We start from the raw sequence: 14,361 nt of genomic DNA, 5'->3' as shown, positions 1-14,361 counted from the left end.
TAAAGCTGCATGATATGTATTTATAATCAGATTGGTCCTGTTAATTCAGAGATAGTAGGAACTGCCGATGCTGAACAATCTGAGATAACGCTGTGTGAAGCTGGATGAACACAGCAGGCCGAGCAGGAAAGCTTGACATTTCAGCTCGGGACCCTTCTTCAGATTTTCCTGACTTCCCTGCTCGTCTGCTGCTTGGTCTGTTAATTGACAGCAGTGTTTCTAATTGAAAATTATTGCTTCGTGCAGTACAATTAATTTATGTAATATTTCAGACAGTCAATGTATTTTCTTTGATTTCAAGCTGAAGTAATTAATTTTTGGTTAGAAGACTGTGCAGTGACAGATCAAGATACAGTTCTAGGCCATTCTGTTTGAATGCCAACCTATTCTATGAGCTGTAAGATACTGGAAGTCCTGATCAAAATTCTTTCAGGCAGAAGTTCTCACACGCTCCAAAAGCTTGTGTCATTTCACACAAACCTGTTGGACTGTAGCCTGATGTTGTGTGATTTCTGACCACGTCCACTCCAGTCCAACACTGGCACCTCCACATCATGGCTACCATCAACACCATAAACTGCCAGCTCAAAGTAGAGAGGATTTCCAAGAAGACCACACGTATCGACACATGCCAAGTTTCATAGAAATGCAAGAACGTAGGGAAGATCCCAAAAGGACTACAGATCACGAACGCACTCAAATCTACCTACAACACAGACTATGTCAAGGCACTCTACCGTCACACCTTTTGCACACTTCTCATTCATGTTGCACACCAACTTGACAGCAGACACCACAATTTTGAAATCGGGAAAGACCCATATTCTCAACTTGCACTCACGATACAGCAGTACAGTTAGGAGTCACTGTCTTGCAGATGAGGCAACAGAACTACACCACACTAAGAACAAGAAACTGGAGCATCTTGGTCACCAGCAGTAGCCAAACTTCCCTTGGGTACTGTAGTTGAAGTCGGTATCACTGCTGGGAAATCCATCGTCAATTTATCTGACCACACCCTTCAACTGGACAGAATTGAAATTCTAAGCCCCACGATCAAAATGGACCTCACTGGTCTCACAGCAGACATAGGAATTCATCAGGCAAATGAGACTCTGGGAATTCTTTCACAAATCCCAAGGTGTCAGCAGTGAGCCCAATGAGACAACCACTGAACCAGAACATTCGACACAGATGCGTGGTGCAGCGACCAAAGGAGGAGTTGAGTTGGACCCCTCTGGAAGGCTGTTACCTTTGGCTTGACGTGTATGTTCAAGCCATCAAGAGATGTGTTAACACCAGATTCTTCAGCTGCTCTCTCAATGTTGTGCAAAACAGGACCCAAGCATAACACAACACAATCCATGCTTTCAAAACCATTCGCAACATTGTCAGTCAAACCAGCAGACAAATAAGGAGCCATCATCATAGAGAATAGAACAAACTACTGCAAGGAAGTATACAGACAACTGAACAACCAGAAATGCTATAGACAGTTACCACCCGATCCAAACAAGGAATGCATTTGTCAACTCAACAGACTGATCAAGACTTTGCATCCAGACTTTGAGAGTATACTATGCACTCTAATCCCACGTACTTCTCATGTAGGAGTTTTCTACCGCCTTCCGAAGATTGACAGTGCCAGCACACCTGGATGTCCCATCATATCAGGCACTGAGACCCCGTGCGAAAACTCATCTGGCTATGTTGAGGGCATCTTGAAATCCTTTGTACAAGGAGCCCTCAGCTTCTGTTGTAATACTGCAGATATCTTACAAAAACTCACCACCCACGGACCAGTCGAACCAGAAACTTTCCTCGTCACAATGGACGTTTCGGCACTCTACGCTAGCATACCCCACAACTATAGCATTGCTGCAGCAGCCTCAGTACTCAGTACCAACAACAGTCAATTTCTAGACACTATCCTACAATTAGTCCACTTCATTCTCAAGCACAGTGTCTTCACCTTTGACAATCAGTTCTTCACTCAGACGTATGGAACAGTCATGGGGACTAAATTTCCCAATATGCCAACGTTTCATGCACAATTTTGAGCAAGACTCTTTTGCTGTACAGGGCCTCCAACCAGTGCTGTACACCAGACACATTGATGACATTTTCTTCCTTTTGGATTCATAGCAAGTAATCACTGAATAACCACTTAGAGATATCAGCCAGTTTCATCCCACCATCTGACTTACCTAGGACTACTGTTCAGAATCAGTCTCATTCTTGGACACCGACACCTCAGTACTTCACTCAACTGCAAGCCCACAGATAACTTCCCGATGCTGCATTTCTCTAGCTTCCACCCTAAACATATTAAAGATGCCATCCCCAACGGCAAGCCCCACACATACACAGGATCTACTCCGATGAGAAGGAACGTGACAGACACTTGAAGTCTTTGAACAATGTCCTCATGAGAAAAATATATGATGTTCAAGTCATCGATCACCCATTCCAGTGTGCCACAATGAAAAAAAACAACAACCGGAGAAGATGGATGCAGGAAATGACTGATAAAGTACCCTTTGTCATCAAGTGCTCCCCCTGGAGCGGAGAAACTGCAACACGTTCTTTGCAGCCTTCAGCGTGTCATTGGTGACTACGAGCACGTTGCCAAGACCTTGCTTACGCTTCCACTCCTCGCCTTCAAACAACTGCCAAACTTTAAACAGAACATTGTTCGCAGTAAACTATCCAATCTTCAGGACAGCATCGACCACAACACTGCACAACCCACCATGGCAACCTCTGCAAGGCATGTCAGATCATGGATACTGCCATCACACATGGGAACATCATCTGCCATATACATGGCAGATACTCCTGTGACTTGGCCAATGTTGTGTATCTCATACGCTGCAGGCAAGGCTGCCCCGAGGCATGGTATATTGGTGAGACTATGCAGATGCTGTGAAAACAGATGAATGGACACTGCAAAGATCTCCAGACAGGAATGTTCCCTCCCATTTGGGCTACACTTCAGTGGTCAAGGGCAGTCACGCTCACTCCAGTCTTTGGTTAAGCGTCCTGTAAGGTGTTCTTTCATGGTACATAATAATGCAGAATCACCAAGCAGAGACGGATAGCCAAGTTCCATATCCATGAAGATTGCATCTTGGCTTCATGATGAGCTACAGATGACCCCGCCATACTGTTCTGTATCTGTAGAGTCATTTTTACTGTCCTGTTTTGACAGCATTACCATGATAAATTATGATCTCTCCACCTTAATTAGTTTGTATGGTATTGAATTACTTGTTACTTTGGTTATAGACCCTTGGCATATGACTGTTATACCCAGCATGTCATTCCAGTCATTCAGTTTGTTTCCAGAATCACGTTTTTAGTATTTTGTAATTATCTCTCTGCCTCACTTAATCGGATTAGAGGTCACTTTTTCGGTGTTCATTCAGCTGTTGACACTTTACTCACCATCTAACACTCTTGGTCACCTAGAGAGACTTATCACTCACACCAGTTGTATGATCGTTTGGTCTGCTTGTCCTTGAACTCTCTGCCTATAAACTCTGGATTGGTCAGTTCTGCTTTCTTGCTGCACCTGACAAAGGGGCTGGGCTGCGAAAGCTTGTCATTTCAAATAAGTCTGTTGGACTTATAATGTGGTGTCATGTGAATGCAGACTAAATTGCAAGCACCTGCTGCAAGAGTTTCCTTTTAAAAAAAATCCTTTTTTAGAAATTTTTTTTGCTTTGAAAGGAGATTTCTTTGCTTTTGATGTGACTTGACATGCCCACACTTTTCCCATTTATATTGGATAGTGTGTGGCTAACCGTTATTTGAAGTTCAGACTAAGGGATGCAGTTTAATATCCTTAAACATGATTGAGCTGTTTCGGTCTTCAACAGTTGGATGGCTTCTCATGGTTGTTTGTTTTCCCCTGGTGCGAAGTTATCAGTCAGCCCATGCAAAGAAACCAATATTAACTGAATTTTAATATTTCATGGATTAATTAAGAGCTCCTACAATGTTCTACTCCAGAACATTGTAGATGCACATTTGGTGCATATATCCAAGATTGATGCTGGTCAGATTTTTGAGTGCTAAGGGAATTGGGAATTGTGGGAACTGGTGGGAGAATGGGTGTTGATGCGGAAGTTCCGCCATGATCTTATGAAATGGCAGAGCATTCTCAAGAGCCCATATGGCCTACTATTTCTTAAGTCCTTTCAGTAGCATTTGAGTTCTCAACCTCTATGTTGCTGCACCACTATTGCGACCCATAATTGTTAAAGATATGATCCTACACATTCTACGTGCCAGGGATTCAGATATCTAGAACTCAACGTATACCCTTCTCTAAAGCTCTTCACCTCCTTTTTTCTGTCTGTGTGTCGTGCTCTCCCTCTTTCTTACTCTGACTTTCTCTCTTGCTTTTCTGTCTATGTCTATAAATTCCTTCAATTATCATACACTGAATGGGCATTGGTGACTTTGTAGTTCTGTATTGGTCCATGGCTACCCTTGGCAAGGGACTACAGTAGCTTATCATTGTTTGTTTTTGCAGGTGGCTGGTCTGGAATCTCTGTGTCGATCTTAATTGTCAGAGCCATATCAGAAGATTTTACAGATTGATAACCTGTTGGTAGCATTAATAACTCAATTTCAGTGGCCATTAAAGCCCTGAAATGTAACTTGAACCTGAGCTTATGATCCAGGAAAATACCACTGTATGACAAGAACTTACCCACAATATGGGATTGATTTGATGCGATATGACTCTAGAATAGAGTCTGTGTCTCAGGCAGTGAGTGTGCTACCACTAAATCAAGGCTGGAGTAACAGCTGCATTGCCAGTACCTGGTTTTGATTTTGTTTTATAGCATTGCTAGGGAATTAAAGCACTGATAGGAAAAGGTTAAATTGATAGCTGGGATCACATGTGATGTTAAAACATATACATTACAACCCTGTTTTCACACCATTCTCTCTAGGTAAAATCTGTTTTATCTCATTATGGAAAATGCTGCTAATGAAGATGGAGGAAATGATCAGGCTGACTCTCAGTCTTCTAATGAAGATCAGCGCAGGCGTCAGTCAGACCGCCTGGATCGGGAAGAGGCCTTCTATCATTTTGTCAATAACCTGAGTGAAGAGGAGTACAGGCTGATGAGGGATAATAACCTATTTGGTACACCAGGTGGGCAAACTTAAAAATAAATGAATATCTGTATATTCTGAGAAAGTTTAATGAAGATGTGAAACTATGTCAATCCCTCACTGGGTTTTGTGCTGTATCGTGATCTCCAGATAGGAGATGTAATCTTAGGCTTTGTTTTTACTGGAACACTCGAAAGTTGATCTTCCTCTATTATTGAATTGTTATCTTACATTAAGAAGGGTCAAGTATAGGCAGGTGTTTGTGATACTATGGGTAGAATCACTCAATCACTTTGTGTGCTTTTGTTAATGGTTAGTTGATGTGAAGAATAGCTAGCTTTGTAGGTTTGCATGTGTTCTTCAGCAAAATTGTAGGTTTTTATCATTTACAGATTCCATTCTGAATACTTTGACTAATCAAAAATACTGAGAATTTTCAATTGAAGTCGCCCCTTAAAATGCTTTCAATTTTCATAATTTTGAAAAAGACAGCATTTTATTTTTCCCCTTTTAATCCCACTATTGTTTGTGAATTAACAGTACCATTGTTCCCATGGCATTGTTTATTCCAAAGCGAGTATTGTGAAAAAACAGTCCAGGATGGATAAAAAGGAGAGTGGTTTTTCTTTTGTCCTGGGAAGTAGTATCAGTGGGGAGGCAATGGCCAGTGGTATTATTGCTGAACTGTTAGTCCAGAGGCCCAGGTAATGTCCTGGGGCTGTAGATTCAAATCCCACTATGGCAGATGGTGGATTTTGAATTCAGTAAAATTCTGAGATTAGGAGTCTTACAATGACCGTGAGACCATTGCGAACTGTCAGAAAAACCCATCTCTTTCATTAGTGCCCTTTAGGAAAGGAAACTGCCATTGATACCTAGTCTAGCCTACATGTGATTCCAGACCCAAAACGATGTGCTGATTCCTAACTGCCCTCTGGGCAATAAATGGTGGCCAATCCAACAATGCCCTCATCCCATGCATGAATAGTAAAAGTATTTCTTTTTATACATTGGAGTTAGATAGAGGTGAAATCATTTTGATGGCTTCTCCCCAACAGTTACATAAATCTACAGAATGGGGAGAGAGCATATTTTCACTAGAAATTGGGCATTTTTTCTACTATACCGTTGCTAATATGTCTCTTTTGTTTCAAACTTGTATTTAGTACAAAGGCTCTTCACTTTCAAAATTGTGTTTAGTGAATTAGTTAGCTATGATGGAGCAACTCTTACTACTATCACAAATATTGTTTTTCCACAAACAAGAAATCATACCAGTTAAAAGATCAAACTGATAACCATAAATTTTGTGCCCTCTTACCTACACTGCCAACTAGGTCCAGCTGTGTTATCATTTAAGGCATGATGTTTTAGACTGGGGGTGCCCGACCTGCAGCCTACAGATGACAGCCCACCAGTGTTTCATACAGCTTGATGTCTGTTTTATTGATAGACCAATTTTATAAAGCATTTATAGGGTTATCATTTAATAATTGCATACCCTTATGTGAGAAGGATTATGTACCAGGAAAATAATCATATTGAGTGAAAGTTAATATTCTAAATTTTTTTTTATGTTTTGTGTGTTTTTTTTGAAGCCCAAGTGTTATATTGGTAAGAATGTGTGGAAGATTTTGCAAAGTGCTGCTCCTCTGATCAGGTGGCCTTTTTCTTCTGTGTGCACAGTTGCAGGCTTACAGGTGAGCCTATCAGGAGCAAAAATGAGAGAGAACCTGACTGTGATTGGAGGAGCAGTGAGCCACCCAAGGTCTGAATCCATGGTGTTAAAACTGCAGTTAGGTCTGGGAATAGGTGACTTTTGAGGAGACTCTGGCTTAAGGAAAATGGAAGGAGATAAAAGTCACATGTTGAGAAAGCAATGACAGTCTGATGGCAGAGAGGTACAAGTCCTTGTATACGGGACAGGATATACCTGCTGCAGGTATGTCTTGTAGTCAAAAAGCAAGACAAAGCCAACCCAGCCAATTACCGTCACTCAGTCTGCTGTCAATTGTTCATCGTGTTCAACGGTGTCATCACAGTGCTGCCAAGCAGCACCTGCCAAGCTGTAACCTGCTCACTGATGCTCAGTTTGGGTTCTGCCAGAGCCACACAGCACCTGGCCTGATTACAGTCTCTGTATAATCGTGGCCAAAAGAGCTGAATATCAAGGGGACGTCAAAGTCACTGTCCTTGCCATCAGTGCTGCATTCAACCAAGTCTCACATCAAGGAGTCCTACCAAATTTGGATTGAATGGAACCAGGAAAATTTCTCCCCTGGTTGCAGTCATACCTGGAGCAAAAATAGATGGTTGTGGTTGTTGCTTAGGCATTATCAGCTTCAGGATGTCTCTGCTGGAGTTCCTTCGGATAGATATTTTCTGTTTCGCCCATTCAGAAATGTTATGACATATTACTGGAGCAGTTAAGACTTGAACCAGTCTTTCCTGGTTCAAAGGAGGGTTGCTACTACTGTGCCATAAGTGCCTTCAGTTCACTGGGATATATATTTTTAACCAACCTGTTCAGAGATACTATTCATCTCTAGAGCAGGTGGGACCTGAACCTGGGCTTTTGACTCACAGGTAGAAACACTGCCATTGCCCCACAAGAACTCTTGGTTCCTTAGGATCACGTCCTAGGTCCAACCATCTTCAGCTGCTTCATCAGCAATCTTCCCTGCATCATAAGGTTAGATGTGAGACATTCACCAATGATTATAGGATGTTCAACACCATGTGCAATGCCTCAGATACTGAAGCAGTTCTTGTGTAAGCCTGGGTTGAAAATTGGCAAACAATGCTTGCGCTACACTCATACCAGACAATGGCATCACAATATGAGACAATGTCACAAATGTCCCTTGACATTCAATGGTATTATCATCACTGAATTCCCCCACCACCAACATCCTGGAGATCACCATTGACCAGAAACTGAACCTGGACTGGTGAGGGGCAAGGCATACTCCAGCGAATAATTTATCATCTGACTCTCCATAGCCTAGCTACAGTCTACAAGCCTCAAGTCAGAAGTGTAATGGAATACTCCCCATTTGTTTGAGCGTGTGTACCTCCAGCAACACTCAAGGGACTTGAAACCAAGCAGAGCAAAGCAGGCTATTTGATTTGTACTACATTCACTCCCTGCACGAGTGACAGTCAGCAGCAGCATATCCCGTCTATGAAATGATCTGCAGGAGTTCACCAAAGTGCCTCAGTCAGCACCTTCCCAAACTATGATCACTTCTACATAGAAGGACAAGGATAACAGATACTTGGGAACCACGCAACTTACTCTCCGAAACCACTCACCATCCTGATTTGGAAATAAATCACTTTTTTTTAGTATCACTTTCAAAATCTTGTAATTCCTTCTGTACTGGCCTTGTGGGTCTACCGACAGCCCATGGACTGCAGCAGCTTAAGAAGGCAGCTAACCACTACCTTCTCAAGGGCAACTAAGGCATAGACTAAATTTTGGCCCAGGCAGTGATGCCCGCAACCCAAGTGTGAATCGGAAGGTCAGGCCGTGAAGGTGAGCATCATGGGGAGAAATTACAGTGAGGCCAATGGGCCCCTGCCATGAATTATACTTTCTTTTACTTCTAAATTTTAAGATTGTTATATTATTTAAGTTTGCATTTAAGTATTGTTTGGTAGAAGGGGTCAGTATGATTTGGAGTATGGCTGTGCTTGACCACTTTCATCTCAACTGGTAAGGTAATAAAATCATGATAGAAATGTTTGAAGTGCAGTGGTCCACGGATTATTTTCTTGAAGTTAAAGGAACAGAATAAGCCATGCAGAAAGAGAGGGATAAATGTCTGTGTACTGGAAGGGGGTGGTGGTCAAACGTGACATGGAAGTGAACGAGAGAGATCAGTGAGAGAGAAAGGAGGCAAGGGGATAGGAGTGTGGGAAAGGAAAACAGACCTGAAGGAGAAGGATACCCCAGACTGAAATTCAACTCTCCTCTAATCTCCCCCTTCCTTGTGGATTCCACAGAGGCCAACTGAAAATGTGCTGTACCACAGATGACCCAAGGTTGGCATTATTTAGACCTTACTCCTTAGCTCAACCCCTTCCCTGATTAGCAAGACTTGAAGCTGATTGTTTTTCCTGGCTTGGTTCCTCAAACAAAAAAAAAATTGGCTTTTTTATTTGAGCTTTTCTTGCGTGGCATGTTTTGATCATAATGCCTCTAAATTATCAATCTATTGCTTGAGAGTTTTTTGATCAAATTCATGTTTACTGTTGTGACAGGCGTTATCTTTCTGAAGTTTGCTCACCTCTAGGATGAGGAACAATCATAATGTGGCCCAATCCCACAGGAGTGCACCCCTGTTTTGGAACTAGATCGAACTCCCGTTTCTTGTTTCTTCAGTACAAAATGTGGATAATACCAAAAAACATTACTGACTTAGGTGGAATAGTCATTGCTCAGTGGACGGAAAGAATTTTTGCAAGGAACAACAATATTTGCAACTTTCCAATAATCCCCTTTTGTTACAATTTGCGCAGCTTTCTAGTAGCATTCCATTGACTTTTTTTTAATGTGTAAATAATTCCAGTTATTTGGAGATTTTTGGTTTGGTAGTTTCCCATTGTTCAGGGTGATACTTGTAAATAGCAGATCTTGATTACCTTTGTGAATGGCCAGTCTTGTTATCAATGATTCAACACCAAATTCCGAGATTTACAGTAATATTGTTTGTACCAACTGAATTTTAATTTGTGCCTTTATTCAGTTGATAATTGCTGTGGAAGGTTCCATGAACTTAGTATTTCCAGGAGGGCCATTGGACTCTGACAAACACTGACATTTCAAGCAGCGCTTTTCAGTTACTTGTTGTAAATTTTGCCATCTTTATAATGTGTTTGAAGCAGTGTTCCAATTTTTTTTTCCTGCTTATGCAGCAAGGGAACATGATCAAAATCATTTGCAAAAGTATTTGAATTGATGTTATTTTGTTTCCTTGTTTCTTTAACTGGTTGTTGATTCCTTTTTAATTTGATCCTTTTAATAAGCCAATCTGGTGTGTGTCTAGATTTGCGTATAGCAGTCTGATGTGCAGAGTGTATATGCATCTATGGATGTTTAAACTCCCGTTTAATTTTAATGCATAAAACAATACATTTTGATTTTCATGTATCTGAGTGTAAAATATCGCTTATCCTGTAAGATGTACTAGCTGGATGTATTGACCTTGTTTTTAATGGCACTGAGTAGTTCCTAGGCTAATCTGCCCTGGGAGTTAGTCCTGCAATTTGATATCACCGGGAAACTGTGAAATTCATCAGAACTACTGTATCCATGCTGAAATTCAGCAACAGAGAATAGAAATATGGGACATTATAGAGTAGAGAACGGCAGTGTGATCTGTTTGAGTGATGAAAGAAAGATTTGTATTTATCTAGAACTTTTCAAGGCCTTACTGGTTTGCATCCAATGATTTGAGCAGAGTTTGCAAATGTGGTTGGTGTTTGGTATATTTGTGGATTCTTGATACCTTTCAAATGAAGATCAAGCTTAGCAGCACTAGATTGTGTGTTTTTTTTTCTTGTGGCGTACTGGTTGATCATCATTTGTTGCCCTTGAGAAGGTGGTGGTGAACTGCCACCTTGAACTACAACAGTCCCACAGCTAGGCCCAGAACACCATTACTGAGGGAATTCCAGAATTTTGACTCAGCGACAGTGAAGGGGTAGCAATATATTTTCAAGTCAGGATAATGAGTGGTTTGGAGGAAAACTTGCAGGTTCTGGTGTTCCTGTGTATCTGCTGCCCTTGTCCATCTAGATGAAGGTGGTCATGGCTTTGAAAGGTACTGTTGAAGGATCTTTGAATTTCTGCAGTGCATCTGTTAAGTGGTACACACTGCTGCTACTGAGCGTGAGTGGTTGAGATAGCAGTTTTGTGTGATTGTGCGCATCAAGAGGACTGCTTTGTCCTGGAATAGTGTCAACCTTCTTAAGTGTTGTGGGAGCTGCACCCATCCAGGCAAATGGGAAATATTTCATCAGACTTGACTTGTGTCTTATAGATTATGGACAGGCTTTGGACGTTCAGGCGGTGTTAGTTGCTGCAATATTCCTCGGAACCTTGCAGATATTGAAATCACTATTTGGTCCCTGAGTGTGTCTCTGTTTTTAAAGTAATCACACATGAAAATGTTTTCAGTTGTCAGCAAAACAGCTAAGGACAGCTAGTTTCCCCATTGCCTGACAATCTTTCAAAATCAACTTCTCATCTGAAAATCATGTATAACAACAGGATAGAGAGGGTCTGGTGTGTGCATGTGTTTGTGTGTGTGTGCATGCCTTCTCTATACTTAGGGCAGTTTCTGAAATTTACATAATTCTGACAAAACTACAAGTGTGTAGTTCATGTAAAAAATGTCCACCTGAATGAAACTTGGCCTCTGAGAAATTATTTTGAAATGAGCTTGTGCTTAGACACTGAAGATTTTCATTGTGATATGAAACATGACCAAAATAAGCTAGTTTTTAAAAAAAAGGCATCTTCTTTCTCATCCCCAGTGTTGCTCGTGAATTTTAGAGTACACTGTTTCTTTTTTGCTTTTTGTTTGTGTATGGTTCTTTCCTCTTCCAATCATCCCTTTTATGTCTGCTAGCTTGCTTTTTTTTTTATCTGCTCAGGTTTTTGTCTCTTTTGTTTCCTTCTGTCTCTGTTCTCTTCTGCTTTCCTCTACAGGGGTAGCTTTTGGCTCACAGATCAAGAGTGTGAACTGACCAGGGCACAGTTCAACTTTCAGGTCGTGTGAAGAATATGGCCAGGGCAGTGGGCCAGCACTGGATAGTGAGGTGATCAGTATGACACCACAAAATTTTAAGTCAGGTGGGTGGCAAGTGGAGCACAATATGATACATTGAAGAGACGGAGGATTGAAAGGTAAATATGTGTGGTAAGTACAGATGCTGAATCTGAAAGGTTTAAGAGGAATCTGCTGGATGTAAAAACTTGAAAGTGAAAACATTTCGTGCAAAACTTTATGTACTGGTCTCTGTCATTCTGTTCTGTACTCTTCTGTGTGATCTTTTGTGTGCTTGGTGCTGTCAGTGGATGCAAGTAAGAATTTTATTATGCTTGCATTTTTAATAAGAATAAACTACATTCACTTTGGGAGACTGCAATCCTTATTGAAATTTCTACTGTCATTTGAAATGTTCTGGTACATTAGGGCTAAAGTGAAATTTATGCTTGTGTATTAAATGTTCGTCACTGCATCAAAGTTAGTTGCTCTTTAAATTTGAAGAGCTGATGCCCTCATTATGTATAATATTGCCTGGGTGCCTGACTAGGTACCGTTTTATAGCAGAAGTAAAGCTTATTTCTTCAGTCACCATTTGTAGTGAATGAGTTTCACTGTTTGAAATGCTGAAATGACTACCTCAATATCAGCAGGGCAACAGGCACTACCTGCTCGCAATCAATAGCATGCAAACCAAAATCTTAACTGTGAAGTAGCATATGATTTAATGTAACTCTTAAAATAATTATTTTGCAGCCTTTGATTTTTAGCAAATATGAAAATATAAAAATGTTTATGGTTATATATGTGTGTAAAGTGTCTAACATCATTTGCTGTAGGCATAATACTTGTTTTCACAGTGCAAGCCTATTTTCTAGGGTCTGTAGTGTTTATAGTTATAATGAGAAATTTGCCTGGGACTATACTCGTTGGAGCAGAAAGATATAAGTAGCTTAGAGAATTATTTAAATGTTAAAAGAGATTAAGTGAGTAAGTATTATAGAATTGTATTTGTTGGTCAGTGAATCAGTAATGTTGAGTGTACTTAAGCTAAGGGTCGATATGAGAACCATAGTTAGATGTGTATTCTCATGAGATGGTCCTGCAATATGGCCTCTGATGTCTAGTCTTTTGAGAAATTTCACTAAACTCAGTCCCTGGAGCAGAACATAATAAATTGTGTTCCCTGAGATGACTGTGCTTTATTCTTTTTAAAAACTTTTTGCTCTCAAAAGAACAAGGAAGTGAAAGTTAGCGGGCTGCTCAGCTACCCATCTCTGTCTGTTAATCAGAATGTCTCCTCTATGATTTTCTGCGATGTCCCATTAGTGGAATTAATACCAATCATCCACCATCTTTCCTGAGGTGATCAGCAGACTGGAGAAATTCCTCTCCAGAGTTTAAAGAAAGAAAGGATTGGAAGGACTTGAATGATTAAAAATGTCATTCAGCAGTAAATTTGCTTAATTTACTTTATTCTGGATACATTAGTTCTGCCCTGATTAAGAAGGTAGATTGTAGTCCCAGTTATTTGGATGGTTTTGGAGAACATCATTATATTATGCACATGATAAAAATTAGTTAAGAAATTAAGCAAAACCACCTGGTTTAATTGCCTGTAAACCCATGAATGATGTCAGTCTACTCATGAAAAGCCATCTTTCTCATCAAATCACATTTTAAATTGTAACTGTGGAAGTAGATTGAAGTCATACTAATGATACTTAACTGTGACTAAGGAGCAAAACACATGATCTCACTGATCTCTGTCTGCCTTGAACCATTATTATTTGAACTCTCGCCTCATACAGAATCATTTAAAGCTACATTATGCATTTTATAGTAGGTTACAATACTTTCACTGCAGTTTTTGCATTAACTTCTCCTGTGCACCTGAAATTTGATCTTTACTTATTGGAAAATCATGTGCCTCGGTTACCAAGGCTTGGTGACTAAAATCAGTGCCTCCTGTTGTGCAAATCGTAAAAGGCCTGAGTGTTGATTTTAATCCCCAATCTACATTAATTAATTGATCTCAGTTGGAAAAGTAATTATATCGTTGCAATTGGCCTTGGTCCCTCTGTTCTGAAAGAGTTAATCAGTGGGAATTGCTATTGCTGCTTGCCATGCAGACCGTCTTGTTGGTAAAATTAATGCATATGTGTAGATATCAGGTGCCTCCATTGCACATTTTTTTAGCTGATTAACGCAATGCTGTTATAGTTCAAATGAAGGATTAGTTAGGGTTCAGCTGTTGGATCCTGCATCATTGTAACTTAGTAAGAGTTTGTGCTTTCAGGAATAAAAAATGGGGACTCAGTTGTACTGAATCACAATATAAAATGATAGTTTCTTTTCAGTGATTGTGACTCCTGGGTATAAATCATTCACCAAAATGTCTGTTCTAATTTACTGGCAGTGTTCATGGTATTTATCCTCATTGTATTTTGAA

The 14,361-nt window shown here is 40.4% G+C and overlaps 1 protein-coding gene across 3 annotated transcripts in view; it reads left to right on the top strand.

Moving 5' to 3' along the window:
• rlim (ring finger protein, LIM domain interacting) overlaps positions 1 to 14,361 on the top strand; it is a 54,903-nt gene that overhangs the window by 19,580 nt on the left and 20,962 nt on the right. For 2 of the 3 annotated variants that reach the window (XM_059651372.1, XM_059651371.1), the window contains one exon: positions 4,968 to 5,173. In XM_059651372.1, coding sequence (XP_059507355.1) covers positions 4,990 to 5,173 — 184 coding nt within the window. In that variant the 5' untranslated portion in view covers positions 4,968 to 4,989. Of the gene's footprint in view, positions 1 to 4,967; positions 5,174 to 11,190; positions 11,996 to 14,361 lie in introns of those variants that run through there. The other variant, XM_048544481.2, reaches the window with a different exon arrangement.

Source organism: Stegostoma tigrinum, chromosome 15 (assembly GCF_030684315.1).
Source record: "Stegostoma tigrinum isolate sSteTig4 chromosome 15, sSteTig4.hap1, whole genome shotgun sequence".
Taxonomy (NCBI): domain Eukaryota; kingdom Metazoa; phylum Chordata; class Chondrichthyes; order Orectolobiformes; family Stegostomatidae; genus Stegostoma; species Stegostoma tigrinum.
Note: the sequence above shows the minus strand (reverse complement) of the source record. Positions and strands in the feature narration are given on the sequence as shown.